The sequence below is a fragment of the Barbus barbus genome (genome assembly GCF_936440315.1).
Source record: "Barbus barbus genome assembly, chromosome: 2".
In the NCBI taxonomy this organism is placed as follows: Eukaryota; Metazoa; Chordata; class Actinopteri; order Cypriniformes; family Cyprinidae; genus Barbus; species Barbus barbus.
In genome coordinates, this window is record NC_136730.1 from 21,888,585 (window position 1) to 21,904,812 (window position 16,228).

General features: G+C 38.8%; 1 protein-coding gene across 2 annotated transcripts; it reads left to right on the top strand.

Moving 5' to 3' along the window:
- The first annotated feature begins 3,594 nt into the window (after positions 1-3,594).
- On the top strand, positions 3,595-15,264 carry LOC306879284 (AKT-interacting protein). 2 transcript variants are annotated; one of them, XM_079432099.1, is made up of 10 exons: positions 3,595-3,668; positions 5,086-5,189; positions 6,438-6,646; positions 6,970-7,034; positions 7,554-7,654; positions 10,776-10,864; positions 10,960-11,058; positions 11,435-11,542; positions 14,019-14,079; positions 14,239-15,264. In XM_079432099.1, exons 2-10 carry the CDS (start codon positions 5,148-5,150, stop codon positions 14,344-14,346), a joined length of 882 nt encoding a protein of 293 aa, XP_079288225.1. In that variant the 5' UTR covers positions 3,595-3,668; positions 5,086-5,147; the 3' UTR covers positions 14,347-15,264. The 2 variants fall into 2 exon arrangements, with proteins under 2 accessions (XP_079288225.1, XP_079288226.1); XM_079432100.1 differs by lacking the exon at positions 3,595-3,668 and adding an exon at positions 4,090-4,233.
- The last annotated feature ends 964 nt before the right edge of the window (positions 15,265-16,228 follow it).

The following is a 16,228-nucleotide window of genomic DNA, read 5'->3' on the forward strand; positions in this document are numbered from 1 at the left end:
TAAGAACATCTTATTTTTCTGACATGATTAACGTTTCATCTGATTGTGGTTATAATGGCACTATTATCTTTTTAGAGCTGCTTTATTGCAGAATCTGAATCATCAGAATCTGAATCACCATGATTCTGTTATTTTCATTGTTTATCACAGTGAAGTTGGTTTGACACATTCTGTATTGTATAAAGCACTTTATAAATAAAGGTGACTCAATTTGGTTCTTGCCAAAAACTGGCTGACAAAAAACACCTCAAAGGCCATCTTTTTGCACTGCCAGCAGTTTACTCTTTGGCAAGGTCCGAAAGCTGAAAAATGCTGCCTTTGGTGGTTGCATTCCAAGATAGGAAGGCATCAAGGCACATCCGACTCCAATGTTAGCTTCACTTCCTTCTCCTAAGATGCCTTCATCTGATATTTTGCTGCCACAATCGTGTGTCGAGCTAAAAAATGCACCTGAAAGTTTTGAATGATTGTCAGTTTGTGTAAATGTAGGTTTTTGACCAACTTTTTTCACTTTTTATGTTATTTCTTATCACTGAAGCTCTCTATATTTTGTTGTAGATCATTAAACCGTTATGCTTTCTCACAAGTTGCCTTTGTGCACATACACTCCCTGCCAACTCAAGGCAGTGAGGCATCAAGTCAGCTGCCTAAGCTTTCGAACACAGCCAACATAACCATACACATTTGTTGGCCAAACCGGAAGTTTGCATCACCCTGGTTCCCTTGACAAAATCCCAATAGTATTTTTCCATCGACTTTTTGGTTATTGCAGAAACTATGCTCTGTGACCAGCAATATGTTGAACTGTATTTAATAGTCTGTGTAAGCCAGAACAATGGTCATTATCTCAAAATAAACCCTTATCCCTTACAGCAGGGTTTAGTTGTGCGTAAACACAGCTGATGAACAGTGCATTATCTCCCCCCTTTGTCCAGACTAAGAAACAGCACTCTCTGTCGCTTTTTCTTTTTCTCTAACTCCTCTTTCCTCTTTATCTGCATCGCAGGTTGTCTTTTCCTGTAAAGGTTGCAGCTTATGAAAGCTTAGCCTACTCTGTGAATGACCTTTGCTTTTAATATGAATATTTCTCTTTCATTATTACTGTCATATAGTAAAATCTACGCACATGATCGGGCACAATAGATCTCCTTTTCATTAGTGCAGTAAAATGCCAGCCCGGGCAGTGTAAGGGACTTCCAGCCCAGCCAGACTATTCGCTCCTCTGTCTGCCCTTGCTCCCTTAACCACCTCTTGACAATGAGAATTAATATGCGTGCAGTTCTGCTCTCTCTTCTCGCTGGAGTTCAATAGGCAACTTTATCAGGGGGAACATTATTGAGAGCTTTGCAGAGAGCTTCTTCATCACACTCACATCTGAGCCGGCCCAACACTTGTCACTGTCAATCACAAGGTGATAATACACTGAAGATTTCCTCATTTGGTTTAATAAAATCTCCGGGCTTATTTGAACTGCAGTCATTATAGCAAATAATTGCTGCATTGAGGTGCTAGCTGGGCCATAGCCTAAGGGATAAGACAAGACTATTGGTGTGTGTGGGACTTGGTTGATGCTTTTTTCCCTCCTCTTTCCTCTCCCCGGTCGTGCATATTCCAACGATGAATATTGCATCTGAATCCAGCTTTGGCTTTTCTTATTCAAACTAACATTGTTATTACTTATTATGTAGACGTGAAGTCATTCGTTCTGCCTGCTTTATGGCTTTTGCCGTTGTGGCATATTTCACTGGGGGGCTGCCAATTGCAATTTTTAACTGTCATTTAAACCAAATTGCAGATCAGAATAAGCAGGCCCTTGGTGTCTCAGAGGAGACGCAGAGTGATGGAGAGGATGAGCACAGGATATTTTTCATCAGCAGTTTCGAATACAATGGCCTACTGAGTGTCTGCTTTTTAGAAAGTTTGGTACATTCATCAATACTAACAAAAAAGGACAAAACAACAACCCAGCCCCTCATTAGTGTTGCTTTTTTCACTTCAAACAATGGACTAAGGAAGCAAAAACCTTCTGAAAGCCTGTTGGAAATCCATCATTTTAAAGTCTTCTCAAAAAGGCTTTTTAAACAGGTCTTCCTGCTTATGTTAAAGACTAAATGGGAGCACAAAAAGACTCGCTGAATTTGAGTTCTGTAGACCTCTTAGGTCAGACCTCATTAGGTGAACTCATACATTACAATCCCTAAGAGACAGTACCAACGTTGCCTACAGAAAACTGTACACAAATATAGCTATTTCACAGCAGAGCATATAAAATATTAAACGTTGACTTCACATCAAGGCGACATTAAAAAGATCAGGCTGAAACCATAATTTGGCACATTATTTTATTTGCTGAACAAAGCAAACATTCATTTTCTGTGTTGGCAACATTCTTAACTTATCCAGCTCAGGTAGACCAGAGGGTATTTGCATATGAGGCTGAGTGTAATCACCTTTCTCGTGTCCAACATTTACATTTTGGAAATGCCACTGCAATCCAGTCAAATTCATTCTGTCAATGAGTCAGTGACCTTGCTTTGTTTACTGGCTGCATGAAGAAACCACAGACCAATTACTTTTATTAGCAGACTGCGTTGAAAAACAAAATGGAATCAGATAATTAAACAATAATTAAGTCAATAATTAGCTTCCACTTTCAGTTCTGGACAATGTCATTTTCCTCAATTAGGTAAATCGGTGAAGCAGTTAATTCGTTTTTTCTTTTTCTCTCTGTTCCTCATAAATTATTATTAGGCATTTCCCTCAAGAAATCAACCAATCAATCAATCAATCAAACGCCAAGTACTAAATTTTACATAGCAATTACTCCAGAAGACAGCAGGACAAACACTCATATGTTACTGTAGCAGGCCACCATGAAACTGTCTATATGTAATCTACTATGGTGACCATGTATTGAAATCAGTTTTGATAATGACTACTGATTTCCGAAGCAAAAGCCTATGTGTTTATTTAGAGAGGGTGAAATTAGGCCGTCTGGAAGGGACATTGCTGAATTACTCTGATTCCTAGTATTTGACTCCCTCTGTTGTCCTAAAGGGGACATTGCAAAATCAGTCAATCCACTTGCCAGTGACTATGTATGCGGAAAATGTATTTGCGTCTTAACTTTTCTACAACGCTGAAGTGAAAGGTGAAGTATGCGTCATCAGATATCTCCAAACATTTCATATAATGATTAAAAACGCGGAACTTTTGTTATTTTAGTATAGCCTATGAAGGAAACTGATAGGCTACGTCACGTTATTTCTAGTTTAGGAATATTTGATGTTTTGGTTTTATAAAGGCTTATATAAAAAAAATAAAGAAAGAAATTCTATTACATATTCTCATTTTCATAACAAGTGATTTGTCTTATATTAAAACAATTATTGGCTGTAGGTACACTAAAGCTCGTCATAAGTTGACCTCATTATGTATGAATAGCTTCCAGTGAATCTGTTTAATAAATTCACATAAAAGCATTATATAAAGGACCAATCCGAATGTACTACCTTGGTCTGACATGATTAACAGGCAAATGCACCAATAGAGTGCCCCGTGCGTCTCTATAAGCCAATGACAGCGCGCGGGCTCACTCTGTGCCGTCCGTCAGCGGGGAGGGTGTCTACATGTTTTTAAAACGCGTGAAATGTCCTGAGTTTAGCACGGTGAGTTTCTCAAAGTACATTCGGATTTACAAATGTTTATGAATGTTTAACGTAGGTATGCCCGTGTATATCGGACTGTAAGCTCAAATCCACAACTCACGTCCGTTAAAACGTTCAGTTTATAACTTGACCTGACAACATAAGAAGCAAGTCTTTTTGTCAGCTGATTTAAAACCACGTTCGTTGTACACTTTGCGGCTGATGGCTTTCCCACAATATTTTCCATCTAAAACGATCGGTATGTGCCGAATATTTGCTCTCTAAATGTTACCCTGGAGACATTTAACCTTGTGGATTGCTGTATTGAACGTTTGATAGGGTGAAGGGCTTGTCACTCATAAAGAGAGCCAATTACCGTCTCTCACTTGTGTTTATGTCCCGCCTTTTCCTGTCACGATAGGTAGAGGTGTGTTCGGTATTTGCTTGAGATTATTCGGATAACAGGGTCGACGGTGGTTTAGTTGAGGGTTAAGAATAAACAAAAAATACTTTAAATCAAACGGTTTCACATTTGGACAAGTTACCGTGTAACATGTCTTCAGCCAGGTGACATTATTTGTCTCAGGTAAGTGGAACCTGTTAGTTATGGAGGTTTTGCTAAATAAAGGCTAGTCTAGCCATACTACAAATACCGTGACAGTAACGCAAACTCTGCTTTAAAAACTGTGTTTTCACCCAGAGAACACTTCATTAAACGCTAAATTTTACCGGTCACCAAACAAAGCTTCCTTCAGTGGGTGGCAGGTAGAAATAAAGGCAATATATTTGCGTTACGAGAAGTCCGAGCTCTTGTTTGTAGTAGAGGCGGTTCGTCCAGTGTCTCAGGCGTTGATATCTGTCACTGTATGATATTACAGCTGGGCTTTCCCTCACCCTGGTTATAATTCTAGATCAACTATATGGAGAATTATCGGGCCTTGAGTCAATGTCTGTTAGATCTGACCGTTTTGATTGTTTGCTCTTGTAGACCAGAGGTTTTGGGGTCCATGGAAAACTTGGTGTTAAAAGTAAAAATACGCAATACGTTTAAAGTTAATAAATGAATCGATAATAAAAAAGCTATAGTGATTATGTAAGCTAAGAGAAACTAAATATTCTGCAAAATTATTATTTACACAATATTAATTTAGTGTAAATTGGTTCTTTTTATATATACGAATATATAGCTGCTTTTTACGTTTTAGGGGTCTCTCAGGATGATACTATTTGGGGGTCTTTGTCATGTAAAAGACTAAAAGCTTCTATATTAGACGGTAGCTCACTGAAGTTTTCACTAGCGCTGACTACAACATGGTTAGTGGGGATAGGATTGCCACCAGCTGCCATAAAGCATCAGGTTGCCCATTGTGTTCTCCAAATGTCCAGGCTCTCATCAGCACTTTTTTCCTCTTTCTCTCTCGGTCTCTTTCTCTCACAGTGAATTCTTCGGATGCCACCAAACCGTGAGCAAGCATACACCCATCGAGAGCTCAATGAGTAATGAACCCATTTTGGAGCATGTCGACAAACGCTGGTCGTAAGGTGAATTATGGCAGTCCACCTGTATGTCTTCTCATAAACGCATTTGACTTCTTGATTCTTTATTTCTGGTCTATTAAACTAGCCGGTAGATCAGTTTGTGAGTGACAAGATTTGTCACCGTTTCTCCTGTCAGACAATGTACTGTAAAAGCAGTACTTGTAATACAAATGTATGACTTAGTTGACACTTTTTTTTTTTTGTTTTTTTTTTTTTGTTTGTTTAACAAATTTGTGAAGTGAAGTGACATTCGGCCAAGTATGGTGACCCATACTCGGAATTTGTGCTCTGCATTTAACCCATCCAAGGTGCACACACACAGCAGTGAACACACACACACACCGTGAACACACCCGGAGCAGTGGGCAGCCATTTTATGCTGCAGCGCCCGGGGAGCAATTGGGGGTTCGGTGCCTTGCTCAAGGGCACCTCAGTCGTGGTATTGAGGCTGGAGAGAGCGCTGGACATTCACTCCCCCCACCTACAATCCCTGCCGGCCCGAGACTCGAACCCGCAACCTTTGGATCACGAGTCCAACTCTCTAACCATTAGGCCACGACTTCCCCCGTGAAGTCGTGGCCTAATGGTTAGAGATGATGTCTGACATTGTTAGCTTATATACATCCCTTTACCTGAAGTCTAAATGACTGGTCACAGAGTAATGTTTACAACAGGTGACTTCAATAAGAAATCACGTGGAAGGCTCCGGGTCTAAAGGTGATTTTCCACAGAGCAGCCTCTCTGAAGTCACAAGCTTTTGTAGTGGAGGAGGACTTTTTTTCTTACAGAATGATGGAGGCTAGTCACTCAATTCTGATTTGTTTTGGAATTATGGTTTTAAATTCTTGCTCAAGTCTGAGAATTGCAGTTAACTAGTGCTTTTGATTTGGCTAACAGTTTATTTGTGGTAAACTACAAAAGTGTTGTCCTGACTTGGGTGTGGCGAGGCTTTGCAGCTGTCGTAAAGACGTTAAATTCAGCTGTTTCTTAATGGATGCTGACTCATGACTCAACTGCTCCCTGTTTGATTTATTATAGACACATGGACTAGCTGTGAGTAATTTCTGTGAAGGGTGTATTTGACCGTATTCTGTGATATTCAGCTGTAGACATTGGCTTTATTATCAGGCATATTGGGTATTAGATGATGGCCCTGGAAATTTAAATTTTTTAAAACTTTATTAACTATTGTAAATAAAAGGTTTCTATAGTTTGTAGAACCATTAAATACGTGTGATTTTGTTTATGCAGCGATCTGACGGTGAGGAGCAGGGTGGTCCAGGGGAGCAGAGATCCAGTCCAGCTCGTCCTCCGTTTGGTAAAAAGCAGCTTCCCTCCCTCCCAAAAAATGCCATCCCCATCACTAAAGCCGCCTCGCCGGCCGCCTCTACACAGTCTGCCAATGGCACCCATGCCTCATACGGACCTTTCTACCTGGAGTACTCGCTGCTCGCTGAGTTGTGAGTTATGCTCTGTTTTTATTTATTGGCTTTCATGGGTAACTGTACAAAAGACTGGGTTCCACAGGCTTTGACTACGTTTTGGATAAACAGTTTTGATGGGGTATTTTTTTTATTTTATTTTAAGATGTTGAATAAATGAAGCTTTGATTTTTAAAACATCTCATACTTGAATATAATTTTATGATCATATAACTGAATTAAATAAGAAAATGCATCACGTTTGTTATTGTTGTCTTGGAGTTGTTTAGCAACACCCTTAAGTTTGACAGCATATTTTGAGGTGTATGTTTGAAATGTACAATTATGACCATCTGTTGCAGCACATTGGTGATCAAGCAGAAGCTCCCTGGCATCTATGTACAGCCTTCATACAGATCAGCACTAAGTAAGGATGTCTTCCTCTCTCTTCTGTCTGTCACAGATGCTTTCACACAGAACGCTCTTATGCTGCATTCCATTCAACTCCAAAAGAACTTCCAAAAGAATGCAACAGAATGTGCAGTTGATTAACTTGGAACCTTGTATGGAATTCAAAATGGAGTTTCAGTGTCACGTGAATATGTTGGTGTTTTGGGAGATGTGCATGATTAATGAAATCGAATGTAATATGTTCTCACGCATGCAAAACATACTAAGATTGGCATTTTATTTCTCTATGAATCTACCAAACATCAGACCATGGAAATCAATATGGTCATAAGTCAGACATATAGAAGACTCCCACACCTGTTTTTAAATGGAGCACAGCATTAGTCGTTGCTTTATTGCTTGTTTTGAATCCTCAAATAGATTACCTGTGAAATTATCAATGTTCAATAACGGAGTTGAAAAGTTAAATTCATTTGCTATATTGCTGATTTGCTATGACATTTAAGTATCCATCAATATCTTGTTTCTATTGCAGTGTGGTTTGGTGTGATTTTCATTCGACATGGCTTGTACCAAGACAGTGTGTTTAAGTTCACCGTCTACATTCCTGATAACTACCCAGATGGAGACTGTCCTGTAAGTATAGTATACACTTTCCACACATTTTTCCGCTGACTTTTCTGCTGTACCATGACCAAGGTTTTGCTACGTGTTGATTCTATCCATGATTCGCTGTAATAACTTCCAACGTTAGTTAGGCCTTTTTTTTTATCTGCAGACTCATTTACAGTCATTGTAGAAGCTACACACCATGAATTAGAACTATTTGAAATGTTAGACCATTAAATATGAGCCCAAGTTTAATATGGTGACGGTTTCTTGCTTTAAAAAGTTCTTCAAGGAAAAGTGACCAAGTAGAAAAGAATGTCTGTGCATAGCGCCTTATGCATTATATTTTATGATGAAGCAGGAGAATAGGAATCTTGCATACTTGTGGCTTTAAAATATCAAACCAAGAGTGTGTATGCATGTTCTTGGCATTTTGTTGATAAATGAAGAAAACTGCACCTCGATCCAGAGCTGTTAGGAGTTGGGATTGCCGAAACTAGTGTTGAAAGTGGCGCTTGTATTTCCTTAGTGCAATCTAAAACCAAGGAACTGGTATAGCAGAAATGTTTTTTTTATTTTTTCTTAAAATAACGCTGTAAATGAACATTTACTGCCTGTGAGAATGTGATGCAGTATTCTTTGTGTATATATAGCAATTTATACAACACAGATTCTGTTAAAGCTGCTTTACAGTGTTAAACAGGAAAATAGTGTTGCAACCGTTCATTGTTAATTCAGTGACGTCATCGTCCAGTTCAGTTCTTCTCAAATAATGTCTGTGCAATCAAGCCGACAATATTGCCAGAAATTAAGTGTCCCCAACTAAGAAAGCCAAAGGCTACAGTGGTAAGGAATGGAGAAAATCACCTTGGGAGAGAATGGGCTGAGTCGGGGGGCCAGTTCTCCTCTGGCCAGACGAAACCAGCATGGTGTATTTAATTACAGGCTACAACACGCGTCAGATTGTGCAGAGAAGAATTTGTCATGTAAAGGTCTGTTATAAAAATAAAAAAAAGACACAGGAGACTGATAATGATAAACAACTTTTGTTTGTTTTTTCTTTTAGTAGAATTTGACTTGTACGAAGACTACAAATTTTCACCTCTGCTGGCTAATCTCTCGCTTAAAGCTGCAGTCCGTAGCTTTTTTTTTTTTTTTTTGGTTAACAATGATCCAAGTTCAATATTTGAGCAAGTACATAACCAGCCAGTGTTCAAAACTATCGCCTTACTTTAGCCCGATTCACAACGGTTATCTTATAACAATGTTTTATAATTTGAGTGGTAAGGGTAGGTTTTCACAGGAAATTCAAGCATGCTGCTGTGTCATTATGTCACGTCTGTAAACATAAAGGTGTCCCGGCTAGTAGGCTATCACATGTGGGGATCCTGCAGGTGGCGCATCGTTTATAGCCTTTTCTCATAGCAGCTGGAATAATTAAATGTAAAAAAAAAAATCATTTTGATGGCGGATTGTAATGTAGATAGGATTATTTGAAACTCATGTGAATGAAATTTAAATTCCAGTTTTAAATGTGCTTCTGATTACAGATAGCCTGGGATTACACAAGATTTGTATTTTAAAGATTACCAGTTGGAAGGGAGCATTGTTTGCTTTTTGGGTTAAAAATTGTTTGCTTTTTGGGTTCTTAATATGAAATTCGAATGGTATGACAATTAGATATTAGACTGTACAGAAATTGAAATCTACACGCTAATACACTATACTCAGTTACGCAATGCTGATGTTGTTAACATTAATAATTTGAGAATAAAGTATAACCGTAATAATACTTTGCATGGTTTGATTTGATATGAGCTAACCGATCGTTAGATTTAATCACCATTGGTAGCGTGATTTATTGTAATGCTTTTTTTCTCAGTTGGTCAGAACAACGTGGCAGACTTGTTACTTGTTCAGATGACCATATACGGTGAAAATTCTTATTTGGGTCATATATTCCAAGACATGGGTGAAAATCTGTGATTACCAAGTACAGATTCATACTGGTGCGGTGACTGACAGCTACATATACAAAACATTAGAATAATCCGCGCTGGAGCCGTGCCGGAGCACAACCCGTGCAGTCAAGATAATTTCGCAAGTAACTGCAATTCCAGGTTTTTCAACAAGAGGCAAAACTTACGGACTGCAGCTTTAAATTAGACATGGTAAAATCAAACTTTGCTATAGTCTTTACAAGTTTAATTGTTTTAATGCCGAATGGAATGTTGAAATACTTCAGTCTAAATTCTGTAACTGTATGATGTAATGTCATCAGGGTGTGTCTAGGAACAGAAAATTACTGGCATCATTATCAAGTCAGATGTGTTCATTTTAGTTACAACATATAGTTTCTTACTTGCATGCTTGTGTGTTTTCAGATTTTTTTATTTTTTATTATTATTCATAGAAATGAACAAACACTTAAAGGGATAGTTCACCCCGAAATGAAAATTGTCATTAATTGCTCACCCTCTTTTTTTTTTTTTTTTTTTTGAGAATTGTTGAATAAAATTATTTGTTTTATTTGAGCACAAAGTATTCTCGTAGCTTCACAAAATTGAAGTTGAGCCACTGATGTCACATGGACTTTTACCAATGTCCTTATTACATCTCTGGATCTGAAAACATTTCCGTTGCTGTCCATGCAGGATCAGAGAGCTCTCAGATTTCATACAATTTTGCCTGAAAAAGCTTTAGAATTTTTATACATGTAAAAAATCTTATGTAATATAACTTGTTTGTTTGCTGGTTTTTATTGTATTTGTTATACTTGTCATTTTAAATAGTTTTAGCCATGAAAATAGCCAATGATGCTGGCATAAAATAAATGATTCTACTACTCTCAGATTTCATAAAAATATCTCAATTTGTGTTCCGAAGATGAACGAAGGTCTTACGGGTTTTGAACGACATGAGGGTGAGTAATTAATGTCAGAATTTTTATTTTTGGGTGTGCTATCCCTTTAAATCATGGAAATGTCTATCGATAATAGCCATGTTTAACTCGCGAGCAACTAATTGTTCAATGTTTGGGAACACATTTTTACAATGCCCATGTCATCTCAGTTTGCTTCCACCAGAAGAGCTGATCTGTTGTTCTTTTGTTCCATTTGTGTTTTTTGTTTTTTCCCCCTTTTCTCAGAGGGTTGTTTTCGACACACCAGTTTTCCACCCACTAGTGGACCCGGTCTCTGGAGAGCTGGATGTGAGGAGAGCTTTCACCAAATGGAGGTCTGTTTAAAATAAAAAAAATAAATAAAAAAACCCTGCTGTATTGACCTTTTTGACATCAAGGTTGTTTTGGGAATACTTATTTAAATTTGCAGGCGAAACCACAATCATATCTGGCAGGTCCTTATGTATGCCCGCACAATCTTCTATAAGATCAACACCATGGATCCACTCAACCCAGAGGCTGCAGTGCTGTGAGTTAGATTTTTTTCAGTCTCCACAGTTTGAACTCTTCCCAGCACATACACTAAATAAGTGTCAGCCATTGAAGTTGCTTCCATTTCAGTGAAATAAAGTAACTTCAGTATCTCTCTCATGTGCTTGGCCATTGCCTGTGCTAGTCTAAGCTTATGTTTTGACTTCCTGTGCATCTAAAGCCATACAGAGCTTACAGGCTTATTCCAACCTCAAGCTTGATTTCATACATCAAGATGAAAGCTTGTTTAGTCCCCCCCCCCCCCCCCCCCCCACCCCCCACATTCATTTCCTCTTAGCTGTGCCTTTCAGCTTGTTTTGAAGTCCTATAAACTCAGCTGCTTTTGCTTACTTGTATCAATGCTTTCTGCGCAGGTATGACAAAGACATCCAGCTATTCAAAAGCAAGGTGGTAGACAGTGTCAAGCTATGCAATAGTCACCTGTTTGATCAGCCCAAGATAGATGACCCTTATGCAATAAGGCAAGTACAGCACTCAGATATTGTATTGTGAAGTTTTCCCCCACAATTATGAACTCTTAGGCTGTATTTACACTGGAACTCAGACACAGATTGCATATTGTTGCACACATGTAAACAACTCATTTTTTTTTGGTTCTACTCTGATCCACAAATGTGGTTTTAAATCTGATATCTGGACATCTGATCTACATTGAAGTTCGAACTCCAAGCCACCACAACTTGCAGCTTCTTTTGAGATGGAAACTTTATATTATAGATAAGAGATTTTGCACATTCGGGAGCATAGAAACATGTTTTGAGCCAGTGCCCCATGAATATTGTAAATAAAATTTATTTGAAAGCTAGTTTAATTATATTTCATCAATGAGGTGATTTACATTAGTGTTTTTGAAGGAAGAGATAGAGATGAAGGATAGAGATGCTGCACAGACCACAGGTAATTCATATGCACAATCTCTTACTCAAATTAATAAGAAAAAATCACTGTAGAATTCTAGATCTAACAACCTGCAAATTAAATAACTGGCAAAAACCAGTTGTTTTCATTAGTTCTGTCAAATTTTGTGCTACAAATGCAGTGGGGAAAAAATTATTTGATCCCCTGCTGATTTTGTACGTTTGCCAACTGACAAAGATATGATCAGTGTCTAATTTTAATGGTAGGTTAATTTGAACCGTGAGACACAGAATAACAAAACAAATCCAGAAAAATGTCAAATAAGTATTTGATCCCTTCGCAAAACATGATTTAGTACTTGGTGGCAAAACCCTTGCTGGCAATCACAGAGGTCAGACTTTTCTTGTCGTTGGCCACCAGGTTTGCACACCGCTCAGGAGGGATTTTGTCCCACTCTTCTTTGCAGATCCTCCAAGTCATTAAGGTTTCGAGGCTGATGTCTGGCAACTCGAACCTTCAGCTCCCTTCACAGATTTTCTATGGGATTAAGGTCTGGAGACTGGCTAGGCCACTCCAGAACCTTAATGTGCTGCTTCTTGAGCCACTCCTTTGTTGCCTTGGCCGTGTGTTTTGGGTCATTGTCATGTTGGAATACCAATCATCCACGACCCATTTTCAATGCCCTGGCCGGCTTCAGTGCCCTGGCCCTGACGGTACATGGTCCTGTCCATCATCCCTTTGATGTGGTGCAGTTGTCCTGTCACCTTAGCAGGAAAAAAACCCCAAAGCATAATGTTTCCACCTCCATGTTTGACGGTGGGGATGGTGTTCTTGGGGTCATAGGCAGCATTCCTCCTCCAAACACGGTGAGTTGAGTTGATGCCAAAGAGCTCGATTTTGGTCTTATCTGACCCCAACACTTTCTCCCAGTTCTCCTCTGAATCATTGGCAAACTTCAGACGGGCCTGTACATGTGCTTTCTTGAGCAGGGGGACCTTGCGGGCGCTGCAGGATTTCAGTCCTTCACGGCGTAGTGTCACCAACTGTTTTCTTGGTGAGGATGGTCCCAGCTGCCTTGAGATCATTGACAAGATCCTCCCGTGTAGTTCTGGACTTATTCCTCACCGTTCTCATGATCATTGAAACTCCACGAGGTGAGATCTTGCATGGAGCCCCAGACTGAGGGAGATTGACAGTTATTTTATGTTTCTTCCATTTGCGAATAATTGCACCGACTGTTGTCACCTTCTCACCAAGCTGCTTGGCGGTGGTCTTTGTAGCTCATTCCAGCCTTGTGTGGGTCTACAATCTTGTCCCTGACATCCTTGGACAGCTCTTTGTTCTTAGCCATGGTGGAGAGTTTGGAATCTGATTGATTGCTTCTGTGGACAGGTTGTCTTTTATACAGGTAAGGAGCTGAGATTAGGAGCACTCGCTTAGGAGCTTGTTACCTGTATGAAAGACACCTAGGAGCCAGAAATCTTGCTGTTTGATAGGGGATGAAATACTTATTTGACTCATTAAAATGTAAATCAATTTATAACTCTTTTTGTAATTTTTTTTTTTTTTTTTTTTCTGGATTTTTTTGTTCTGCCTTTCACTTTTCAAATAAACCCACCATTAAAATTATAGACTGACCATTTCTTTGTCAGTGGGCAAATGTACAAAATCAGCAGGGGATCAATAACTTTTTTCCCCCACTGTACGTTACAGCTTCAATGTGTCAGTGTTGGCAAATTAACATGTTATAAGCATGGTTAATCGCATCTGTTGTACATTCGACATGAGTTATATAAATAATTTTATGTACAGCTGTTCAAAAGTCGAGAGTCAGCAGTTCAGTGGAATCATTCTAATTTGGTTGGAATAAATGTAAATGCAGATATTGAATACAGGCAAGACAAAAATCTGTCAAAAGATTTTTGCTGTGTAAATATAGCCAAACTATTTGAAACTTAGATTCATTTGTGAAAATGAATCCAGGAGTTTTAGTTCAGTGGGGTTAAAAGTTCAGTGGTAAGTCATCAGACTGGACTCCTTTTTGTTTTTCCGCATCTGATGTTTGTTTTCTCTCTGCAGCTTCTCTCCGTGGAATCCAGCGACGCATGAAGAGGCAAAAGAGAAGATGTTTGCACATAAAGTGAGTGTGTGACGCTCCCCTGACTGCTCCCCACAACAAAGTAAAAACTGGCTTCTTCCTGGTATCTGATGCATGTGGGTTGGTTAGAATGTAAACCGTTGTGAAAATTTAATTACACCCCTGGTGCATGTGACCAATGGTCTACTCTTGTTGTTGTAGCGGCGGCCAGAGGATTATAGCAAAGGACTGCCGGTGTCTGGGCTGTCTTGGGTGAAGCCTGGTTCCACTCAGCCCTTCAGCAAAGAGGATAACCCCCTTCAGACTTGAACATTCAGCGCTTCTGTCTGTCCACCAGGAGGGGCGCTACGCTACTGTGGCTGCGTCGAACCACATGTATAGAATTCTGATGCAGTTCTATGAACTTCATCTTCATTCGCAAAACCTTCGCTCAGCTTTAAAAGAAAACTGTTTTAAACTGCTATAATGGCTTGAATTCTAGACGTTCCCAGTATAGAGCTAAAGACCCCACTCGTTCATTTCAGTGCTGAGGCTTGAACGCACAGACGGCACCGAGATGCTTCTAGTCAGTACTGTTACTTGCACATGTTAATGTTTTCAGGCACAACAAACCACCTCACTTATTTGTGTAGGCCATGCTCTTCTAATTGATAAACTTGGTTTTCGAACTAATAATTTGATGGATTTAATTTTTTCTCCCATTACTTTCTTTTCCCTACAAAATTTCCCTTGGTTAATAAGTTTTAATTTGACATGCATGCATTTGTAGACTGGGACAGAACGCTTTGATTTTGCGTCTTGATGTATTTGGGTTGAGGTTGTTTTTTTTGGTGTAATATCCTGTGTATGAAATAGTTTTAATGTAAAATGCAGAGCAAAACAAATACTATTCATTAAGACACCAAGTTAATCCTTATTGTTCAGTAATGTTATTCACATGTGTCCTAACGGTTTGATCTAAATGGGTTTGTGTAAATAGTGGAGCAGTTCAATTAAATGAATGGCCTCTATAGAGTCCATAGCTCTCATTTATTTATCTAGAAATTTACAATGGTTTAAATTTTAGAAATTTTGCTGTTTTACAACTTTTTTTTTTTTTTTTTTTTTTTTTTTTTTAAGTTTATTTTGGACGGTCTCCGTAGGTATACTGATGTGAGCTCAGCTGTGCAAGTAATTATTATTATTATTTTTTTTTTTACTTGTAAACCAATAAATGCATAAATCATGAAACTGGTCTGATTTAGTGGATAGATTTTGCAATATGTGTGTGTGTATATATTTATGTGTGTGTATAAAATATATATGTGACCCTGTACCTGAAAACCAGTTGTAAGTCGCTGGGGTATATTTGTAGCAATAACCAACAATACATTGTTTGGGTCAAAATTACTGATTTTTCTTTTATGCCAAAAATCATTGGGACATTAAGTAAAGATCATGGTCCACGAATATATTTTGTAAATATCCTTCCCATCAAAACTAAATTTTTGATTAGTAATATGTTTTGCCTAAGGACTTCATTTAGACAACTTTAAAGGCGATTTTTCTCAACATTTAGGTTTTTTTTGCCCCCTCAGATTCCAGATCTTCAAATAGTTGTGTCCTGGCCAAATATTGTCCGATCCTAACAAACCATACATCAATGGATCATTTATTCTGCCTTCAGATGATAAATCTAATAACCCATATGGCTTGGTCTAGGGTCACTTTTATTGTGTCCTAACACACACACACTCGGCATTTCTAATATTGTACTCTGATTATAAAATTGGTGCTAGATAAAACTAGTCTTTTAGGTTATTGATTTATACACATTTTCTATTTGACATGCTCCAGTTTCTGCTGGATTTTTCATGTTTACAAGAAACAGTTCCCAAAAGATCCACCAGAGGTGATCAAATATCAGAAGCACCGACAGCAACTTTTCCCCACTTCTCTCCTCCCACCGCCTCCATTACCATAGGCTGATTCACAATCAATGTAAAACCCTCGCTGATTGGCTGACGCCCCGGCACGGCCATCTTGTTTGTTGAACGCTCTAACTTCACGTTTTGCCTTCAGGACGCTCATGCTACAGATTACAGTAACATTTTAAAGACATGATATGGATCCTTGCTAAAACTTAATTTGAGGACTCAAACGGGCGTCCCAGTTATTCCAAACACACGAATTCAACTTCGACCAATCACAG

Coding starts and splice junctions, on each gene's coding strand:
- LOC306879284 (XM_079432099.1), top strand. CDS start 5,148: ATGAACCCATTTTGGAGCATGTCGACAAACGCTGGTCGTAAG. Junction 7,035..7,553: donor TTCATACAGATCAGCACTAA/GTAAGGATGTCT, acceptor TTTCTATTGCAG/TGTGGTTTGGTGTGATTTTC. Junction 11,543..14,018: donor GATGACCCTTATGCAATAAG/GCAAGTACAGCA, acceptor TTCTCTCTGCAG/CTTCTCTCCGTGGAATCCAG.